We start from the raw sequence: 23,413 nt of genomic DNA, 5'->3' as shown, positions 1-23,413 counted from the left end.
AACAGTATATTAATCTGACACCCTACTTTGAATGGAACCGGCAACGCGCCACAGTATATTTCAGCACTACGGACAGCGACAGCTGCTCTTGACATAGCTGCTCTCGTTACCAAAGATACCTGTAATTGTAACACCAACAGAAAGCGGAGGTTGACAAACGTAACCGGAAAATGTAACATATTAATATCAAAAACTGTTCTCCTATTCACAAGAAACTATTCTGGTTATTGCAGCTTAGCTATAATATTGGTAATAGTATTGTTAATTAAAACCGTCTCAAAGGTAACTACAGTAAAAAATGAAAATTTAATCATGTTTTAAAGCACTTCATTTTCAAAACCACCATATACTACGTCATAAAGATGACTGTTTTACTGCAGTGTGATTTCACGGAAACGGTAACACATGCAGCAAATGTATAACCTGAGTGTGACTAGATGAGTAACACTGCTAACTGAGAACAAGCTACAAGCTAAGAACTGAATTAAAGTTGACTGGATCTTGAACAACTAATAGAAATTTAGTATTTCAACATTGTTCTAGTCTCTTCACTCTTTCTCTCGGTTTACCCCATAAAAACTTGCTGATAACTTTCTTCAACAGATAATGGCATTAATCAATCATTGTGTTTCTTTAACATTCATTCATCTGATAGCCTGATAGTTTTTGGCACCATGGACAGCAATCACAGGCTCTCCCACAGAACTTTAATTGCAAAAAGTGACATATGAACAACTACCAAGAGAGACAGTAAAGGCTCCCAACACATGCTCAAAGAAAAAAAAAGAAAGGGAAAATAAACAATCAGCACCAAGGGAAGCGAATAGTTCGCAAAACTACAAAGGATTAGTATTGTTATTGTTATTGTTATGGCTTTATAATTTATCAGTGAATATGATCTAAAAAAAAAAAAAAAAACCAGCAGGAAAACAGCTGGTGTTTAGCACATTGAACAGAGTGGCTCGGGAAGCGTACAAACTCCACCCAGCCAGACGAACCCAAACTTTCTTGCTTTGAAGTAATAGCGCGAACCACTGCACCACTATGCTACTTACTGCCATCATAACTGATATTATAAAGCAAGCCGAAAACGGAAAGGGAAAATGCTTTTACAAAAGGCTGTTAAGGTCTTACCTCTTCAGATGCTCTCCGCCTGTCGGGTAGAACTAATGTGTTTGCATGGCTACCCGGGACTATAGTAGATCCTATACTCATTCTGGGTCCAACGAGCATGTACCGCTTCTCCCCTGATCTGTACTGGATGCTGTGACACAGTGTCCCATCATAATTAGTCTCTGGCAGATATTTAGATGTATAGTCTGTGGATTTGGAGCACTGCATTGCAATCAGCACGATGATAGTGACGAGAAAAAGTACAGAAACTGCGCCCAAAGTTATCATGAGGTAAAAGGTCACATTACTGTCCTCGTCATCTTTTGCTGCACTTTTAACATCAGAAGCTGCAAAAGCCTCTTTGGGCTCCACAAGTTTGACAATCACAGTAGCTGTTGCTGAGAGAGAAACGTTGCCGTTGTCTTTGACCAGTATGAGCAGTTTATGCTCAGCCTCGTCTGTCTCTGTGAATGAGCGAAGTGTTCTGATCTGTCCTGTATAGCGGTCCAAAGCAAAGAGACTGTGGTCAGTCACTTCCTGCAGTGAAAAGAGCAACCAGCCGTTATATCCTATATCAGCGTCATAGGCTCTGACTTTAGTCACCAAGTGTCCTGCGTTGACGTTTCGGGGAATCTCCTCCACACCTTGAGCAGAACCGTTGGAGCTGAGTGGATACAGGATGACTGGAGCGTTGTCGTTCTGATCCAGGATGAAGACGTTGACTGTGACGTTGTTGCTTAGTGACGGAGTTCCAGAATCTGAGGCAACAACTTGGAACTGGAAAGTTTTCAGCGTTTCAAAATCAAAACTTTTCAGCGCGGTGATTTGTCCATTATCTGAATTCACACTTAGGAAAGACAGTATATCATTTTTACTTCCTTCTCTCACAACGTGATATGAAATGGCTGCATTGTCGTTCAAGTCTTTATCCGTTGCGCTTACTGAAAATATTGGCTTTCCAGCAACGTTGTTTTCTGACAGGTAAACCTGTAGTGGATTCTGGGAGAATTGTGGGATGTTATCGTTTACATCTGATATTTGAACGCTAAGGGTTTTAAAAGTAGATAGTGGAGGCTCACCACAATCCGTGGCTTTCATTGTTATTTCATAATAAGACACTTTTTCTCGATCTAAAAGTCCCTTGGTTACAACTGAATATATATTTTCCTTATACGAAGGCTTTAATTCAAAAGGCACGTCTGAGATTATGCTTGTAATAATATTTCCGTTCACTCCGGAATCTCTATCTGTTACACTAAGTAGAGAAATAACTGTGCCAGGCTTGGAGTCCTCGGATACTGAATTTGATAGTGACGTGATTTCTATTTCTGGTGGATTGTCATTAACATCTGTGATTTTTATGATGACTCTGCACTCACCCGTCAGTGGGGGTGTTCCTTTATCGGACGCCTCAATATCAAGTTTGTAAACGTCATTTTCTTCATAGTCAATCAATCCCTCTACTATAATTTCCCCACTTAACTTGTCCAGTTCAAATATATCATACACTTTCTTCTTTAGAGTTTTTCCAAGGCTATATTCAACTGCTCCATTTAAGTTTTCATCTGGATCTGTCGCATTAATTTTAAATATTTTGGTGCCAACCAAAACGTTTTCTGGGACTGAAATTTCATAAATTTCCTTACTAAACATTGGGCGATTGTCATTAATGTCTAGAACAATAACGGTAACATTTAGGGTTCCGGATCTTGGAGGTTTAGCCCCATCAACTGCTGTAACCACAAGCGAATGGTTGCATTTTTGCTCTCTGTCCAGCGACTTTTTTAGGACTAAAAATGGTATTTTGTCCTCGTCACTTTGGCGGACATCTAATTCAAAATGATCGTTTGGTGTTAAGGTGTAGGTATGAATGGAATTAAGTCCTGCATCAGGATCACGAGCGGTGTGTAGCTGGAACCGCCTTCCTGGCAATGTATGTTCGGCTATTTCAAATCTCTGATTTCTTTCGGAGAAATTAGGAGAATGATCATTTACATCAGTAATTTCCACAACTACATAATGCATTTCCAGTGGGTTTTCAACAAGAATTTTAAGCTCCAATAAGCACGCGCCACTTCCTTGACAGAGAACCTCTCTGTCGATTTTCTTGCGAACATAGAGAGCCCCATTGTCCTGGTTTCCCTCAAAAAAGGCGTCCGTATTTCCAGACACAACACGAAAACGTCGGTCAGCCAAAGAATTGATGTCAAGGCCCAGATCTTTCGCAATATTTCCAACTACAGTTCCATCTGCAACCTCCTCTGGAACAGTATATCGTATCTGAGAAAAAGCCTCCTTCCCAAAAAGCAGCAATACGGCCACATGAAAAACAAACCAGTAACCCTTCATCGTTCGTGATCCTGTAGTGATCTTCATAGCTATTTAACAGTACCTACATACACAGAAGCTCCCTGCGTCGACAAACAGCAAGTTATCGCATATTTGCAAAATATCAACCGTCCATCAGCTGGTGGGTTTGGTTTTAACGCGCAATTTGCCCTCCTCAATCTGAAACAAAAGCCTTGAAAGAGGAGGGACGGAGTCATTTTTTTCTTCCGATGTAAGAGTGACACCCAGAGGAGATGTGTTACAAAACGTGATTCATATTATACATATATTTTGTCTTCTCTATATGCTTTCTTTCCGCCTTACATTTTAAAGCGAATGTACTATTTTTTCCTGCCATAGAACTTAATGCACTCGAAGAAGCATTAGGAAACATGGATCTGATAGTACTTAGATTGATTCTATAGGGATGAATTTCATTTTTACTTTGATCGCCATGGGCATCAAGTAGTTATACAGAGTTTATTTCACACAGCGAATGTAGATATGTGTTAAAACAACAAAGCTGATGCATACTGCCCATAAATTGACTAATTCTAGATTTAAAGCTGGGAACGTGTAAGACCCACGCGTCACAATTATACATTTCTTAACTTTTTTTCAACTTTGTAAGGGAAACTTCTCAAAAGCTGAGACCAAAATAAATAAAAGGAAACGTGTATTTGTATAGATGTTAAAATACCCCAGTAAGTACTGTTTCAGGGCGTCTGTTTGTGAAATAGAAATTAAACTAATTAAAAAATGATGGGCAACGTCTTACCTCTTCAGAAGGACGTCTCCTATCAGGAAGCACTAGAGTATTTGCATGACTTCCCGGGACTATAGTAGATCCTATACTCATCCTGGGTCCAACTAGCATGTACCGCTTCTCTCCTGATCTGTACTGGATGCTGTGACACAGTGTCCCATCGTAATTAGTCTCTGGCAGATATTTAGAAGTATAGTTTGTGGATTTGGAGCACTGCATCGCAATCAGCACGATGATGCTGACGAGAAAAAGTACAGAAACTGCGCCCAAAGTTATCATGAGGTAAAAGATCACATTACTGTCCTCATCATCTTTTGCTGCGCTTTTAACATCAGAAGCTGCAAAAGCCTCTTTGGGCTCCACAAGTTTGACAATCACAGTAGCTGTTGCTGAGAGAGAAACGTTGCCGTTGTCTTTGACCAGTATGAGCAGTTTATGCTCAGCCTCGTCTGTCTCTGTGAATGAGCGAAGTGTTCTGATCTGTCCCGTATAGCGGTCCAAAGCAAAGAGACTGTGGTCAGTCACTTCCTGCAGTGAAAAGAGCAACCAGCCGTTATATCCTATATCAGCGTCATAGGCTCTGACTTTAGTCACCAAGTGTCCCGCGTTGACATTTCGGGGAATCTCCTCCACACCTTGAGCAGAACCGTTGGAGCTGAGTGGATACAGGATGACTGGAGCGTTGTCGTTCTGATCCAGGATGAAGACGTTGACTGTGACGTTATTGCTTAGTGACGGAGTTCCAGAATCTGAGGCAACAACTTGGAACTGGAAAGTTTTCAGCATTTCAAAGTCAAAACTTTTCATCGCAGTAATTTGTCCGTTATCACTGTTTATATTCAGGGATGACATAACGTCATTTTGGCTCCCCTCTCTCGTAATGTGATATGAAATGGCTGCATTGTCATTTAAGTCATTGTCTGAAGCGCTTACAGAAAATATAGACCTTCCAGCAGCGTTGTTTTCTACGAGATAAAACTCTAAAGGATTTTGTTTGAAATGTGGACTGTTGTCATTTACGTCTGATATCTCAATGCGCAGAGTTTTAAAAGTAGATAGTGGAGGTTCACCGCAGTCGGTGGCTTTTATTGTTATTTCATAATGGGACACCACCTCTCGATCCAAAACATCCTTAGTTACCACTGAGTATGTGTTTTCCTTATAAGAAGGTTTTAATTCAAAAGGGACTTCATTAATAATGCTTGATATTATTTTTCCATTCACACCGAAGTCTTTGTCTTTCACACTAAGAAGCGAAATAACGGTGCCAAGCTTTGAATCTTCAGGCACTGTGTTTGAAAGTGATGTAACTTCGATTTCAGGCTGGTTATCGTTAACATCTAGTACTTTTATAATTAGTCTACACTCGCCCATCAATGGAGGCGTTCCTTTATCCGATACCTCAACATCCAGTTCATACACGTTGTTTTCTTCATAGTCCACTACTCCTTTGACCGTAATTTCTCCACTTATTTTGTCCAGTTCAAAAATATCATAAACTTTCTGCCATAAAGTTTTTCCCAGAGCATATTCAACTTCTCCATTAGTACCTTCATCATAATCTGTTGCATTCATTCTGAATACTGATGCACCGACGGGTATGTTTTCTTTTATAGACAAGTGATAAATCTCCTGACTAAATATTGGACGATTGTCATTACTGTCCAGAACAGTTATGGTAACATTTAATGTGCCTGATCTTGGAGGTTTTCCTCCATCGACAGCTGTCATAACTAGCTTGTGTTCATTATTTTGTTCTCTATCTAGTGATTTCTTCAGCACTAAAAACGGTACCTTTCCTGCATCACTTTGACGGATATTTACTTCAAAATGTTCATTTGAGGTTATAGTATATGTACGAATAGAGTTAATTCCAGCATCGGGGTCGCGAGCAGTGTGCAGCTGAAATCTCTTCCCTGGCAGTGTTTGTTCAGCTATTTCAAATGTCTGCTCTCTTGCAGGAAAACTAGGAGAATTATCATTTATGTCAGTAATTTCTACGATTATGTAGTGTATTTCCAAAGGGTTCTCTACAAGAATTTTTACCTCCATGCGGCAAGCACCGCTGCCCTGACAGAGTTCCTCTCTATCGATATGATTACTGACATACAATGCCCCACTATTCTGGTTTACCTCAAAAATACCGTCCTCACTTCCAGAGACAACACGGAACCGTCGGTCACCCAAAGAGGTTACATCAAGCCCGAGATCCTTCGCAACATTTCCAACAACAGTGCCATCGTCCACCTCCTCTGCAACAGAATATCTTATTTGAGCCAAAGCTTCTCTTCCGGAAAATAGCATCAACGCCAAATAAAAGGCAAACCGGGAGTAGTGACTTGTTGGAGTCTCCATCATTTTTCAACAGCATATAAATCCACAGGAGCTGTTAATGCCAAGAACAATAACCGACTCGCTTACCGCCGCATATTTACAAAACCAACAACAGGGTTTTGTCGGCTGGTATATTTGGTCCAAGTGGTGTGCTCAGCTCAGACAAAGGGTTTGCAAGGGGAGGGACAATGTTCTTAAAGGTTTTCTGATTTCATAGTGACACCCAGAGGCTGTGTTGAGAAAGAACCTCATATGCTGTTTTTTTTTGTTGTTGTTTTGTTTTGTTTTGTTTTTCCCCCATTGATTGAATCCCCTTTTAGGCTTGAGAACTGAATTAAAGTTGACTGGCTCTTGAACAGCCAATAGAAATTTAGTATTTCAACATTATTCTAGTCTCTTCCCTTTTTCTCTCGATTTCTCTCGAAAAAAAGAAGGGGAAAAAACCAATCAGCACCAAGGGCAGCGAATAGTTCGCAAAACTACAAAGGATTAGTATTGTTATTGTTATTGTTATTGTTATGGCTTTATAATTTATCAGTGAATATGATCTAAAAAAAAAAAAACAGCAGGAAAACACCTGATGTTTAGCACATTGAACAGAGTGGCTCGGGAAGCGTACAAACTCCACCCAGCCAGACGAACCCAAACTTTCTTGCTTTGAAGTAATAGCGCGAACCACTGCACCACTATGCTACTTGCTGCCATTATAACTAATATTGTAAAGCAAACCGAAAACGGAAAGGGAGAATGCTTTTACAAAAGGGTGTTAAGGCCTTACCTCTTCAGAAGGACGTCTCCTATCAGGAAGCACAAGAGTATTTGCATGGCTTCCAGGTACTATAGTAGATCCTATACTCATTCTGGGTCCAACGAGCATGTACCGCTTCTCCCCTGATCTGTACTGGATGCTGTGACACAGCGTCCCATCATAATTAGTCTCTGGCAAATATTTAGAAGTATAGTCTGTGGATTTGGAGCACTGCATTGCAATCAGCACGATGATGCTGACGAGAAAAAGTACAGAAACCGCGCCCAAAGATATCATGAGGTAAAATATCACATTACTGTCCTCAACATCTTTTGCTGCACTTTTAACATCAGAAGCTGCAAAAGCCTCTTTGGGCTCCACAAGTTTGACTATCACAGTAGCTGTTGCTGAGAGAGAAACGTTGCCGTTGTCTTTGACCAGTATGAGCAGTTTATGCTCAGCCTCGTCTGTCTCTGTGAATGAGCGAAGTGTTCTGATCTGTCCTGTATAGCGGTCCAAAGCAAAGAGACTGTGGTCAGTAACTTCTTGCAGTGAAAAGAGCAACCAGCCGTTATATCCTATATCAGCGTCATAGGCTCTGACTTTAGTCACCAAGTGTCCTGCGTTGACATTTCGGGGAATCTCCTCCACTCCTTGAGCAGAACCGTTGGAGCTGAGTGGATACAGGATGACTGGAGCGTTGTCGTTCTGATCCAGGATGAAGACGTTGACTGTGACGTTGTTGCTTAGTGACGGAGTTCCAGAATCTGAGGCAACAACTTGGAACTGGAAAGTTTTCAGCGTTTCAAAGTCAAAACTTTTCAGCGCAGTGATTTGTCCGCTGTCGGGATGTATATTCACAAAGGATGCCATAACACTGCGGCTAGCTCCCCCCCTTAGTATATGATAGGATACTGCTGCATTTTCGTTACAGTCTTTATCAGATGCACTGACAGAGAATATTGACGCGCCAGCCGCGTTATTTTCCGTCAAGTATAATTCCAGTGGATTATGTGAGAACTCCGGAAAATTATCGTTCACATCTGACACCTGAATATTCAACTTTTTAAAGGTGGAAAGAGGCGGCTCACCACAGTCTGTAGCTGTTATTGAAATGTCATAATGTGACACAGTTTCCCTATCCAGTGATTCTTTTGTTACTAACGAGTACATGTTTTCTTTAAATGACGGTTTTAATTCAAATGGTACATTTTCTGTTAGATGACATATGACTTTGCTATTTAAACCAGAATCAGCATCTGCAACAGTAATGAGAGCGACCACGGTACCCTGTTTTGAGTCTTCGGGGACTATGCTGGATATTGAAGTCACTTCTATTTCTGGTTTATTGTCATTGACATCTTGAATCTTTATTATAATTCTACAGTCAGTCGTCATCGGCGGCTGACCTTTGTCTGAGGCTTGGACATCCAAATTGTAAACATTGGCTGTCTCATAATCAATTTCTCCAATAACTCGAATTTCTCCCGTGAGTCTGTCTAAAGTAAATAGTCGCAACACACTGGAAGTAATATCACCCCCAAAAGTATACTCGACGTCCCCGTTAATACCCTCGTCTAGATCTGTTGCTTGGACTTTGATTATAGTCTTGTCTAATGGGGCATTTTCTTGCAATGTAACGGAATAAACCTCTTGAGAAAATACTGGTCTGTTATCGTTGTTATCAAGAACCTTTATAGTAAGGCTGAGATTTGCGGATTTTGGCGGCGTCCCCCCATCCATAGCGGTTAAAATCAAGCTATGGTTTGTTTTCCGCTCTCTGTCCAAGTTTCTCTGCAGTACGAGGAAAGGGATTTTATCTTCCCCTCTGTCTCGAATTTCAAGATGAAAATGATCGTTTTGACTGAGTTTATAAATCTGCACCGCATTTACTCCGACATCTCGGTCACGAGCGCCTGGTAACTGAAATCGTGCTCCTGGCAGTGTGGTCTCTGCTATTTCTATTACCTTTTCTTTCTCAGCAAAACTGGGTCTATTGTCATTAGTATCTATTATTTCAACAGTAACATAGTGGACTTCAAGGGGGTTTTCAACAACAATTTTTAGATCTAATAAACAGGCATCATTTCTATCGCACAGCTGTTCCCTGTCCACATTTTCGTGAACATACAACGCCCCATTGTTCGGGTTTACCTCAAACAGCGTACCCTGGGCTCCAGACACAATACGAAAACGCCTGCTTATCAGTGTACCGACATCGAGCCCCAGATCCTTGGCAACATTTCCAATAATAGCTCCCACTTTAACATCCTCTGGAGTCGAATATTTAATCTGAGCTAAAATCACCTCCACACAACAGAAGAGCGCGGCGAAAACCAGAGGATGCGGCCGAGTTATCATTCTGCCTCTTTGTCCTTTGGCAAAATCATATGTAATAAAATCCACGCGTATTTTTCCACTTAGTAATCATCCAGTTTTCCTGAGATTTTACTCCAGACATCCGTTTTCGTGAAAAGAAAAATACACAGGCGAAACCCCAAACGTTGATATTCTTCGTGGCCGAGGTGAAAACGCACACATTACAAGGGGCTGAGTGGAATTTTGCACTTCCTTATAGTAACACTGACACCCACAGGATCATTCAGCGCTTACATTTAGTAGGAAATGGGGAAAAACAGATTCGACTAAACAGAAACTTTTGTAATTTAATATATTAAACTTTTTATTCAAATGACTATCCGTGTGACAAGGCAAAAATATCCTAGGGCATCATCACAAGCACTAACTCTGTAATGTAGTAGTTAAAGAGCTTCAGTGTCCTGTGATAACCGAGCATAGTTAAATACCTTAATAAGAGCTTTTCAGCACCATGGACAGTGGAAAAGTCTTAAAATCACATCAATAACAACAGCGTGCTCGATGCTCTCTCTCTTCGATGATCAATAACCACGTCGTGGGCAGGAATACAAAATATGTTTAGTGGTAACATTGCTAACACATTTACAACAAAAATAGAAGGACATCACTCAAAACTACTAAAATGCCTCGCCAATACCACGTGCCAGCACTTCCATTATCTTAAAAAAACGACAGGGAGTCGTAAAGATTATCCAATAGGTGAGGCAAAATTAGGCAATTGCATTAAAATAATCATCATGAATTTATCCTACCTCTTCAGATGGCCGTCTTCTGTCTGGCATCACCAGAGTATTTGTATGGCTTCCTGGTACTATAGTAGATCCTATACTCATTCTGGGTCCAACTAACATGTACTTCCTGTCTCCAGATCTGTACTGGATGCTGTGACACAGTGTCCCATCATAATTTGCTTCTTGTAAATACTTAGTAGTATAGTCTGTGGATTTGGAGCACTGCATTGCAATCAGCACGATGATGCTGACAAGAAAAAGTACAGAAACTGCGCCCAAAGTTATCATCAAATAAAATATGACATTACTGTCCTCATTATCTTTTGCTGCACTTTTAACATCAGAAGCTGCAAAAGCCTCTTTGGGCTCCACAAGTTTGACAATCACAGTAGCTGTTGCTGAGAGAGAAACGTTGCCGTTGTCTTTGACCAGTATGAGCAGTTTATGCTCAGCCTCGTCTGTCTCTGTGAATGAGCGAAGTGTTCTGATCTGTCCTGTATAGCGGTCCAAAGCAAAGAGACTGTGGTCAGTCACTTCCTGGAGGGAAAAGAGCAACCAGCCGTTATATCCTATATCAGCGTCATAGGCTCTGACTTTAGTCACCAAGTGTCCTGCGTTTACGTTTCGGGGAATCTCCTCCACACCTTGAGCAGAACCGTTGGAGCTGAGTGGATACAGGATGACTGGAGTGTTGTCGTTCTGATCCAGGATGAAGACGTTGACTGTGACGTTGTTACTTAGTGACGGAGTTCCAGAATCCGAGGCAACAACTTGGAACTGGAAAGTTTTCATTGTTTCAAAATCAAAACTTTTCAGCGTGGAAATGTGTCCGTTATCACTGTTTATACTTAGTAATGACATAATGTCATTTTGGCTCCCCTCTTTCACAATGCGATATGAAATGGCTGCATTGTCACTTAAGTCTTTGTCCACTGCGCTCACGGAGAATATTGATTTCCCAGCAACGTTATTTTCGGACAGGTAAAAGTGTAGTGGATTTATGGGAAAATGTGGTCTGTTGTCATTTACGTCTGCTACCTGGATGTTCAAAGTTTTAAAAGTAGATAAAGGGGGCTCACCACAGTCGGTCGCTTTTATTGTCAATTCATATTGAGATACCTCCTCTCGGTCCAAAAGATCTTTAGTGACAACGGAATAAACGTTCTCTTTATATGATGGTTTTAATTCAAAAGGTAAGCCTGAGGTTAGGCTGAGAATAATTTTCCCATTCACACCAGCATCTTTATCTCGCACACTGATGAGTGAAATCATTGTGCCGGGCTTTGAATCCTCAGAGACTGAATTTGAAAGCGATGTGATTTCAATTTCTGGCGGATTATCATTGATGTCTTTTATCTTTATAATTAATCTGCACTCACCGGTTAATGGAGGTGTTCCTTTATCTGATGCCTCGATATCCAGTTTATAAACGTCGTTTTCTTCATAGTCCACTATTCCCTTTATTCTTATTTCCCCACTTATTTTATCCAGTTCAAATATATTATAGACTTTTTTCTTGAGTGTTTTTCCAAGGCTGTATACAATTTCACTACTGGAACCTTCATCTGGGTCTGTCGCATTCATTCTAAATATTGAAGTCCCTACTTGAACATTTTCATCTATTTCTATTTGGTAGCTCTCTTGACTAAATGTTGGACGGTTGTCATTTGTGTCAAGAACGATTATAGTAACATTTATGGTGCCTGATCGCGGAGGTTTTCCTCCATCAACTGCAGTGACAGTTAACGTGTATTTGTTGATTTTTTCTCTATCCAACGATTTCTTCAGCACTAAAAATGGTATTATATCCTCATCGCTCTGTCGGATTGTTACTTCAAAATGTTCGTTTGAGGTTAAAGTATATGTACGAATTGCGTTAATTCCAGAATCGGGGTCCCGAGCAGTGTGCAGCTGAAATCGTCTTCCTGCCATGGTTTGTTCAGATATTTCAAACCTCTGTTCTTTTTCGGGGAAAACAGGGGAGTGATCGTTAATATCAATAATTTCTACAACTACGTAGTGTATTTCCAAAGGGTTTTCTGCTATAATTTTTAGCTCCATTATGCATGCCCCACTGCCCAGGCAGAGCTCCTCTCTGTCGATTTTCTTAAACAAATATAGATCCCCGTTGTCCTGGTTTACATCAAAAAACGCATCCTTGGATTCAGACACAACACGGAACCGCCGGCTGGTCAAAGAGCTGATATCAAGACCGAGATCCTTTGCAACATTTCCGACAACAGTTCCATCTTTCACCTCTTCTGCAACAGAGTATCTTATTTCTGCCGAAGCCCCTTTCCCGACAAACAGCAGCAAAGCTACATGGAGAATAAACCAGACCCCATTCCTTCCACGACTTCGTTTTTCGTTCTCCATTGTAATCAAACAACAGATTTAAAAACAATGTTTGGACTACCTAGCTCATTGCCTGTTGTATATAATGTATAAAGCGCGATTTTCAAAGATTGCGAGCTCGAGTCAAGCGTCTTCTCTGCTTATAGCAGTGGCAAACAAAAGCTTTGTGAGAGGATGGGTAAAGTGGTCTCCAGTTTGTCAATGTAATACTGACACCCAGAGGTTACTGGAGATGTATAGAGTCATAAATTACAGTGTTTAAAAAGAAACCGTTATTCCAACAATTAAACACGTTATCGGGGGTTTAAATTTTGTTCCATATGTTGATTATCTCAGAAGATGTTATTTAACCCGCTTCTGAATAAAGAGGATCAGCCCGGACCAACACTATTTAGCAGCACATATTTGATTTAAGAAAAAAAGTGTCGTTCAGCAAAGTAGCATGCAAGATATCTGGTAACGTGCAATTCCATAGGTTTTTCATGAGGATTGCCCGCATTACCTAGACCCATATTTGATTCAGTAGAAGCATTATGGATCACCATTTGTCGTGACCAATATGTCAATGAAACTAACTTTAGTGTGAGCACTGTAGTCTTTAGGTATGATACTTTAGAATTGTGATATCAAAAAAGAAAAGAAAATTTAGATGATATAAAAAGTCAAATTGATGGAAAAGAATGCACAAAAACATGTGACATCACACTTTTAAGCTCTTACCTCTTCAGAAGGACGTCTCCTATCAGGAAGCACAAGAGTATTTGCGTGACTTCCTGGTACTATAGTAGATCCTATACTCATTCTGGGTCCAACTAGCATGTACCGCTTCTCTCCTGATCTGTACTGGATGCTGTGACACAGTGTCCCATCATAATTAGTCTCTGGCAGATATTTAGAAGTATAGTCTGTGGATTTGGAGCACTGCATTGCAATCAGCACTACGATGCTGACGAGAAAAAGTACAGAAACTGCGCCCAAAGTTATCATGAGATAAAATATAACATTACTGTCCTCGTCATCTTTTGCTGCACTTTTAACATCAGAAGCTGCAAAAGCCTCTTTGGGCTCTATAAGTTTGACAATCACAGTAGCTGTTGCTGAGAGAGAAACGTTGCCGTTGTCTTTGACCAGTATGAGCAGTTTATGCTCAGCCTCGTCTGTCTCTGTGAATGAGCGAAGTGTTCTGATCTGTCCTGTATAGCGGTCCAAAGCAAAGAGACTGTGGTCAGTCACTTCCTGCAGTGAAAAGAGCAACCAGCCGTTATATCCTATATCAGCGTCATAGGCTCTGACTTTAGTCACCAAGTGTCCCGCGTTGACATTTCGGGGAATCTCCTCCACACCTTGAGCAGAACCGTTGGAGCTGAGTGGATACAGGATGACTGGAGCGTTGTCGTTCTGATCCAGGATGAAGACGTTGACTGTGACGTTGTTGCTTAGTGACGGAGTTCCAGAATCTGACGCAACAACTTGGAACTGGAAAGTTTTCAGCGTTTCAAAGTCAAAACTTTTCAGCGCAGTGATTTGTCCATTATCCGAATTAATATTTAAAAACACTGCGTTTTTCTGTTGACTACTTTCCTCTCTGATTATACGATAAGTTAAAGCCGAGTTTTCATTCAAATCTTTATCTGAGGCAGAAACTGAAAATATCGGCTTTCCAGGCTCGTTATTCTCTACCAGGTAAAGTTCAACTGGATTCTGTGCATATTGTGGCGCATTATCATTCACGTCTGACACATCAATACTCAAAGTTCTGGATGTAGACAGAGGAGGCACGCCACAGTCTGTAGCTGTTATTGTGACGTCGTAATGGGAAACTGATTCTCGGTCTAATTTATATTTAATAACTAAGGAGTACATATTGTCTTGAAATGACGGTTTTAAGTCGAATGGCACATTGTCTGAAAGACTACATATTACTTTACCGTTTAAACCCGCGTCTTGGTCTGTAATACTGATCAAAGCCACCACAGTCCCAGGTTTGGAATCTTCTGATACAATCTTTGACAAAGATGTTACCTCTATCTCAGGTTTATTATCATTTACGTCCAATACATTGATAATCACCCTACAGTTAGTGCTCATCGGAGGTTGTCCTTTGTCAGTGGCGTGGACATCCAACTTGTATACCTCCATATTCTCAAAGTCAATTTCTCCTTTGACTCGAATTTCACCAGTGTCCTTATCTAGGCTAAATGTATCATACAATTTCGTGTTAAGTTCGCCACCAAAAAAGTATTCAATCTTTCCGTTTACACCCTCGTCCAGATCAGTTGCGTTTACCGTAGTTACACTAGTATCCCTATCAACATTTTCAGGTATTGTAACTGAATATAATTCTTGGTTAAATGTAGGGTGGTTATCATTTGAATCGAGGACTATGACTGTGACATTAAGAGTCCCTGTTCTCGGTGGATTTCCGCCATCAACTGCTGTCAGTATCAGTTTGTGTTCGTTCTCCTTTTCCCGATCCAGAGACTTTTGTAAAACTAAGAATGGTATCTTGTCCTCTCCCATCTCTCTAATTTGTAAACTAAAGTGATCGTTATGGTTTAATTTGTACATACGCACAGTATTAGTAACAACATCTGGATCATGCGCAGTTGGCAACTGAAATCGTCTGCCTGTTATAGTGGATTCAGACATTTCCAATATTTTTTCATATTCTTGAAAACTGGGTGAATTATCATTTACATCCACGATTTCCACGCCCACATGATGTATTTCCATGGGGTTCTCAGCTACCAATTTTAAATTTTTGATACATGGATGTATTCTTTCGCACAGCTCCTCTCGGTCGATATTTCCGTGAACATACAGAGCGCCATTGTTCGGATTTACTTCAAACTGAGCATCTTCAGCTCCAGAAACAATACGAAACCGTCGTTCCTCCAGTGAACTGATATCCAGTCCCAGATCCTTTGCCACATTCCCAACAACACTTCCTACCTTTACTTCCTCTGGAACTGAATATTTTATCTGAGCTGATACCCGCTCCACACAGCTGACCATCAGAGAAAAGCTGATAGCAACCCACCAACACTGCGTTCCTCGTCTTTGTCCTCCTGCCTCCATCGTTTTCGTTTAGATAATAAATACTGTATCCACTCAGAGGTGTTTACCGTAAAGGAAGTAGCCTTAATCAACACTTCTTCCCATATTCCCTCGTATTCATGGAAAAATCACGGTTACACTTGTTTCTGTCTGAGGTATCGTCTCCCCTCTGCCAACCAGAACAAAACCTCTGTGGAAGGGGCAGGGCCAGAGCTAAAACATATTAGTTTGATGCAGATATGACACTGACACCTTGTGGACTGAACATCTTGTGACTCATTGTTAGAGCAAACATCTACATGTAATATACAAGTATGTTTCCAAATGTGTCCCAGTCACTATTAAAACAAGTCTAAAAATGTTTTCTTAATTTTTTCTATAACCGTGATGGATTTAATTTGTCAGATATTTCAGTCTCGGGAATCAAATTCCATGTATTTTTGCGTCATATGATGATCAGCTGATAGACGCGTACAGTATATCATAAGTGCAACAGTGAATTCTGATATTTGTCAGTATTACATTAATGCTGTGAAATGATGCAGGATTAGCCAAACGCACAAGTGATTCTGATAAAACTGCGCGCAGACTGGATGAAAAATAACCGAGGACACAGCACACGCGAGTTTCAGGCTTGTATTGCTCAGTTTCACGTTTCAGATGAATTAACAGGATCCCATTCGAACAGTGGATAGGTATATTACTATTTCCACGACGCAGTAATATGTAACACAATTAGTGATTTCTAATAAGTGTGATAGAAAACATAGGATTGGCGCTAAATACAAAAAGGTCTGAAACGAAAAACAGATTTGAACTTGAAGACCACGAGTTTATGTCTGAACGTCACCTGTCCATGGACAACGCTAATGAATATGCATGTGTTTTGCCACAGTTTCCCAATCTAAGTGGCGTGACCTTCTTTATTTAGTTACTTATCTTTTCTAAACTAATCTTCGCCCCATGCTTACGTGGATATCCCAGCAATTAGTGCAGTGTCAAAAGACTACAGAATATAATGGGCAGTCTTTCAAAATGATGGTGATAACAACTAAAATACTGTTTGAAAATAAAGTGTGTAAAAAAAGAATAGAAGAATGAAATAAAACGATTAAAAACCTTAAATACATTTACATCATGTACTTCATATGTTTCAAAAGTTAATTATACATCGTAAGGCAAACTTCGTCTTGACAACCAAAATAACCTTGATTTAAAATCGCACAATGGACCTACCTCCTCAGAAGGACGTCTCCTGTCAGGAAGTACGAGAGTATTTGCGTGACTTCCAGGTACTATAGTAGATCCTATACTCATTCTGGGTCCAACTAGCATGTACCGCTTCTCTCCTGATCTGTACTGGATGCTGTGACACAGTGTCCCATCATAATTAGTCTCTGGCAGATATTTAGAAGTATTGTCTGTGGATTTGGAGCACTGCATTGCAATCAGCACGATGATGCTGACGAGAAAAAGTACAGAAACTGCGCCCAAAGTTATCATGAGGTAAAATATGACATTACTGTCCTCAACATCTTTTGCTGCACTTTTAACATCAGAAGCTGCAAAAGCCTCTTTGGGCTCCACAAGTTTGACAATCACAGTAGCTGTTGCTGAGAGAGAAACGTTGCCGTTGTCTTTGACCAGTATGAGCAGTTTATGCTCAGCCTCGTCTGTCTCTGTGAATGAGCGAAGTGTTCTGATCTGTCCTGTATAGCGGTCCAAAGCAAAGAGACTGTGGTCAGTCACTTCCTGCAGTGAAAAGAGCAACCAGCCGTTATATCCTATATCAGCGTCATAGGCTCTGACTTTAGTCACCAAGTGTCCTGCGTTGACGTTTCGGGGAATCTCCTCCACACCTTGAGCAGAACCGTTGGAGCTGAGTGGATACAGGATGACTGGAGCGTTGTCGTTCTGATCCAGGATGAAGACGTTGACTGTGACATTGTTGCTTAGTGACGGAGTTCCAGAATCTGACGCAACAACTTGGAACTGAAACTTTTTCAGTGTTTCAAAGTCGAAACTTTTAAGGGCAGTGATTTGTCCATTATCCGAATTAATATTTAAAAATGCTGCGTTTTTCTGTTGACTGCTTTCCTCTCTGACTATACGATAAGTTAAAGCCGCGTTTTCATTCAAATCTTTATCTGAGGCAGAAACTGAAAATATCGGCTTTCCAGGCTCGTTATTCTCTACCAGGTAAAGTTCAACTGGATTCTGTGCAAATTGTGGCGCATTATCATTCACGTCTGACACATCAATACTCAAAGTTCTGAATGTAGACAGAGGAGGCACGCCACAGTCTGTAGCTGTTATCGTGACGTCGTAATGGGAAACTGATTCACGGTCTAATTTATATTTAATAACTAAGGAGTACATGTTATCTTGAAATGACGGTTTTAAATCAAATGGGATATTGTCTGAAAGACTGCATATTACTTTACCGTTTAAACCCGCGTCTTGGTCTGTAATACTGATCAAAGCCACCACAGTCCCAGGTTTGGAATCTTCTGATACAATCTTTGACAAAGATGTTACCTCTATCTCAGGTTCATTATCATTTACGTCCAGCACCTTGATAATCACCCTGCAGTCGGTACTCATCGGAGGTTGTCCTTTGTCTGTGGCGTGTACATCTAGTTTATAAACATCCACCGTCTCAAAGTCAATGTTTCCTTTTACTCGAATTTCACCAGTGTTTTTATCTAAGCTAAACATTTCATAAATCTTTCGGTCAAGTTGACCACCGAAAACGTACTCTATTTCTCCGTTTGAACTGTCGTCCAAATCAGTTGCATTTACGGTAATTACGCATGTATTCACCTCTACATTTTCGTGTATTGTTACTGAATACACTTCTTGACTAAATGTAGGGTTATTGTCATTTGAATCGAGGACTATGACTGTGACATTAAGAGTCCCTGATCTCGGTGGATTTCCTCCGTCAATTGCTGTCAGGATCAGTTTGTGTTTATTTTCCTTTTCTCGATCCAAAGCCTTCTGTAAAACTAAGAATGGTATCTTGTCCTCTCCCCTCTCTCGAATTTGTAAACTAAAATGATCGTTATTGATCAATTTGTACATCCGTACTGTATTAGTAACAACATCTGGATCATGTGCAGCTGGCAACTGAAATCGTTTACCTGGGAAAGTAGACTCTGAAATCTCCAGTATGCTTTCTTCCTCTTGAAAGCTGGGTGAATTATCATTTACGTCTATGATTTCCACTCCTACATAATGTACTTCCATGGGATTCTCAGCTACCATTTTTAGGTTTATCAGACAAGGAGAAATGCTTTTGCATAGCTCTTCTCTGTCAATGTTCTCTTGCACAGAGAGGACGCCATTTCTCGGATTTACTAGAAATTGATTATTTTCAGCTCCAGAGACAATACGAAACTGTCTTTCCTCTAGTGAACTGATATCCAGTCCCAGATCTTTTGCCACATTCCCAACAACACTTCCTACCGTTACTTCCTCTGGAACTGAATATTTTATCTGAGCTGTAACCCGCTCCACACAGCTGAGCATCAGAGAAAAGCTGAGAGCAAGCCACCAGCACTGCGTTCCTCGTCTTTGTCCTCCTGGCTCCATCGTTTCGCTTTATGTTTCCAATTATATACCCACTTAAAAGTCCTTTGAGCAAAGGAAGTAGTTTAAATAACAAAATATCCAGTGCGAAATATGTTGCATATTCCAAACCAACCGATGTATTAATCACGGCTACACTTGTTTCTGTGGAAGGTACCGTCTCCTCTCTTCGACCAGAACAAAAACTGTATAGAAGGGGCAGGGCCAGCACTAAAATATACCAGTGTGATGCTGATATGACACTGACACCTTGTGGACTGAACACATGAGTATATGTTCATAAACAAAACTACCACATAAACTGCAACATCAGCCCGTCTGCAAGTTGTCGCTTCGTGTCTAGAAAATTGTTCTAATTTTTGCTAGTAACGTATGTGTTTCAAAGTAATACATCCGAATAACAATTTACTCCGAATTAAAGGCAGCAAATTTTCTGTTTTTTAAAAAAGAGTATGTTGATCAGTTAACCCAGTTCAAGGCTTTCATATCATCGTCCCTAATCGTACTAGTCAACATCATATTTGTATTAGTATATGCAAGTGTTGTATTTTTCTTTAGGTCAAAGCAATTTAGCTTCGTGTGCGATTATTTCCCTAAAAGAAAAAAGTGTGACTTTGACGAAATTGAATGATGATTGAGTGAAACGATGATAGGGTTTGAAGGCAATTAACAAAATTTTTCTAAGGAAAACAAATAAGAATCAACTACAAGGGACCTATGGATTTCTAATAAAAACAAACAAACAAACAAACAAACTCATAGACGCCTAAATTAATATAGCTACTGAATCGTGTAATTTAATCCACAAATAAACACGCGACATTTTTAGTAAAAAAACAAAAAAAAAAAAAAAAAAAAACACAGAAAATCGAATTCTCATATTATGAAGAAAACAAACTGACTTAAATTCCAGCAGTTTAACCACTTGCCAGGACCATGGACAGTGCTAACGAATATGCTGCAATTCAGGTGTAATATTATCTTTAAATCAGGAGCAGTATATGTTTTACTTCTAAAGAGAATCACGTCTGGTAAGACAGTTAAAACTTAAACATGGTCTTACCTCTTCAGAAGGACGTCTCCTATCAGGAAGCACGAGAGTATTTGCATGACTGCCCGGTACTATAGTAGATCCTATACTCATTCTGGGTCCAACGAGCATGTACCGCTTCTCTCCTGATCTGTACTGGATGCTGTGACACAGTGTCCCATCGTAATTAGTCTCTGGCAGATATTTAGAAGTATAGTCTGTGGATTTGGAGCACTGCATTGCAATCAGCACTACGATGCTGACAAGAAAAAGTACAGAAACTGCGCCCAAAGTTATCACGAGGTAAAATATCACATTACTGTCCTCATCATCTTTTGCTGCACTTTTGACATCAGAAGCTGCAAAAGCCTCTTTGGGCTCCACAAGTTTGACAATCACAGTAGCTGTTGCTGAGAGAGAAACGTTGCCGTTGTCTTTGACCAGTATGAGCAGTTTATGCTCAGCCTCGTCTGTCTCTGTGAATGAGCGAAGTGTTCTGATCTGTCCCGTATAGCGGTCCAAAGCAAAGAGACTGTGGTCAGTCACTTCCTGGAGGGAAAAGAGCAACCAGCCGTTATATCCTATATCAGCGTCATAGGCTCTGACTTTAGCCACCAAGTGTCCTGCGTTGACGTTTCGGGGAATCTCCTCCACACCTTGAGCAGAACCGTTGAAGCTGAGTGGATACAGGATGACTGGTGCGTTGTCGTTCTGATCCAGGATGAAGACGTTGACTGTGACATTGTTGCTTAGTGACGGAGTTCCAGAATCTGACGCAACAACTTGGAACTGAAGCGTTTTTAATGTTTCAAAGTCAAAACTTTTCAGCGCAGTGATTTGCCCATTATCTGAATTAATATTTAAAAATACTGCGTTTTTCTGTTGACTGCTTTCCTCTCTGATTATACGATAAGTTAAAGCCGCGTTTTCATTCAAATCTTTATCTGAGGCAGAAACTGAAAATATCGGCTTCCCAGGCTCGTTATTTTCTACCAGGTAAAGTTCAACTGGATTCTGTGCAAATTGTGGCGCATTATCATTCACGTCTGACACATCAATACTTAAAGTTCTGGATGTGGACAGAGGAGGCACGCCACAGTCTGTTGCTGTTATTGTTACGTCGTAATGGGAAACTGATTCTCGGTCTAATTTATATTTGATAACTAAGGAGTACATATTGTCTTGAAATGACGGTTTTAAGTCGAATGGCACATTGTCTGAAAGGCTGCATATTACTTTACCGTTTAAACCCGCGTCTTGGTCTGTAATACTGATCAAAGCCACCACAGTCCCAGGTTTGGAATCTTCTGATACAATCTTTGACAAAGATGTCACCTCTATCTCAGGTTTATTATCATTTACGTCCAGCACCTTGATAATCACCCTGCAGTCGGTACTCATCGGAGGTTGTCCTTTGTCTGTGGCGTGGACATCTAACTTGTATACCTCCATATTCTCAAAGTCAATTTCGCCTTTCACTCGAATTTCACCAGTGTCCTTATCTAGGCTAAATGTATCATACAATTTAGCGTCAAGTTCTTCACCAAAAAAATATTCAATTTCTCCGTTGGAACTCTCATCTAAATCAGTCGCCTTTACCGTAGTTACACTTGTACCCGCATCTACATTTTCAGGTATCGTTACTGAATACACTTCTTTACTAAATGCAGGATGGTTATCATTTGAATCCAGGACTATGACTGTGACATTAAGAGTCCCTGATCTCGGTGGATTTCCTCCGTCAGTTCCTGTCAGTATCAGTTTGTGTTCGTTCTCCTTTTCCCGATCCAGAGACTTTTGTAAAACTAAGAATGGTATCTTATCTTCTCCCCTCTCTCTAATTTGCAAACTAAAGTGATCGTTATGGTTTAATTTGTACGTTCGTACTGTATTAGTAACAACATCTGGATCATGTGCAGTTGGCAACTGAAATCGTTTACCTTGGAGAGTTGATTCAGGAATTTCTAATATTTTTTCTTCATCAGGAAACCTTGGTGAATTATCGTTTACATCTATTATTTCCACTCCTACATAATGTATTTCCATGGGGTTCTCAGCTACCAGTTTTAAGTTTTTAATACATGGATGTATTTTTTCGCACAGCTCTTCTCGGTCGATATTTCCGTGAACATACAGAACGCCATTGTTCGGATTTACTTCAAAATGAGCATCTTCAGCTCCAGAGACAATACGAAACCGTCGTTCCTCCAATGAACTGATGTCCAGTCCCAGATCCTTTGCCACATTCCCAACAACACTTCCTACCTTTACTTCCTCTTGAATTGAATATTTTATCTGAGCTGAAACCCGCTCCACACAGCTGAGCATCAGAGAAAAGCTGATAGCAAACAACCAGCACTGCGTTCCCCGTCTTTGTCCTCTTGGCTCCATCGTTTTCGTTAAGATAACAAAATATCTATCCACTCACAGGTCTTTACATCCAAGACCGTGGTCTAACACTAATTTTTCAAAACATAACATCCACTCTGAAATATACCCAATATTCCGAAGCTTCCCACGTATAAATCACGGCTACACTTGTGTCTGTGTATAGTGTCGTCTCCTCTCTGTCCACCAGAACAAAACCTCTGTGGAAGGGGCAGGACCAGTGCTATAACACAAAAACTAGATGCTGATATGACACTGACACCGTGTGGATTCAAAAAATTAAGACATTTTTACGTTTTGAAGATTTTTGTTTGTTTGTTTGTCGTTGTTGTTGTTGTTTGTTTGTATATTATATATGCGTCAATTCTCAACTATCTTATATAATATAAGATAGTTGAGAATTGACGCAATAACAGGACCCGTGTGGGTTCCTACGAGGCCCTATGGAATGGGCTTACGGCATTTTGGGTCGTCTACTTAATCCAGCGCGCAAAACTGGAAACAGTATTACGGACTGTTTTTAAAATATACCATCAAAAAAATCAGCAATATCAGTGTGTTTGCAAATTGGATAGTTCCATTTGTGCTTATTA

General features: G+C 40.4%; 1 protein-coding gene and 2 pseudogenes across 5 annotated transcripts in view; all 3 read right to left on the bottom strand.

The window, feature by feature from the left end:
* LOC102780923 (protocadherin alpha-C2-like) overlaps positions 1 to 23,413 on the bottom strand; it is a 198,014-nt gene that overhangs the window by 168,367 nt on the left and 6,234 nt on the right. Inside the window, exon 1 of one of the 5 annotated variants that reach the window (XM_087849918.1) lies at positions 20,466 to 22,797. The exons of 1 other annotated variant lie outside the window; for it this stretch is intronic. In XM_087849918.1, the coding sequence (XP_087706044.1) occupies positions 20,466 to 22,760 (2,295 nt within the window). In that variant the 5' untranslated portion in view covers positions 22,761 to 22,797. Of the gene's footprint in view, positions 1 to 1,134; positions 3,570 to 4,219; positions 6,654 to 13,474; positions 15,833 to 20,465; positions 22,798 to 23,413 lie in introns of those variants that run through there. 3 more of the 5 variants (XM_087849865.1, XM_087849908.1, XM_087849875.1) reach the window with 3 other exon arrangements.
* On the bottom strand, positions 7,308 to 13,463 carry LOC102780356 (protocadherin alpha-2 pseudogene; annotated as a pseudogene).
* Positions 16,779 to 19,471, bottom strand: LOC148106155 (protocadherin alpha-8 pseudogene; annotated as a pseudogene).

This window comes from Neolamprologus brichardi, chromosome 2 (assembly GCF_056152115.1).
Source record: "Neolamprologus brichardi isolate AB-2024 chromosome 2, ASM5615211v1, whole genome shotgun sequence".
Taxonomy (NCBI): Eukaryota; Metazoa; Chordata; class Actinopteri; order Cichliformes; family Cichlidae; genus Neolamprologus; species Neolamprologus brichardi.
This window is presented reverse-complemented; position numbering and strand designations above follow the sequence as displayed.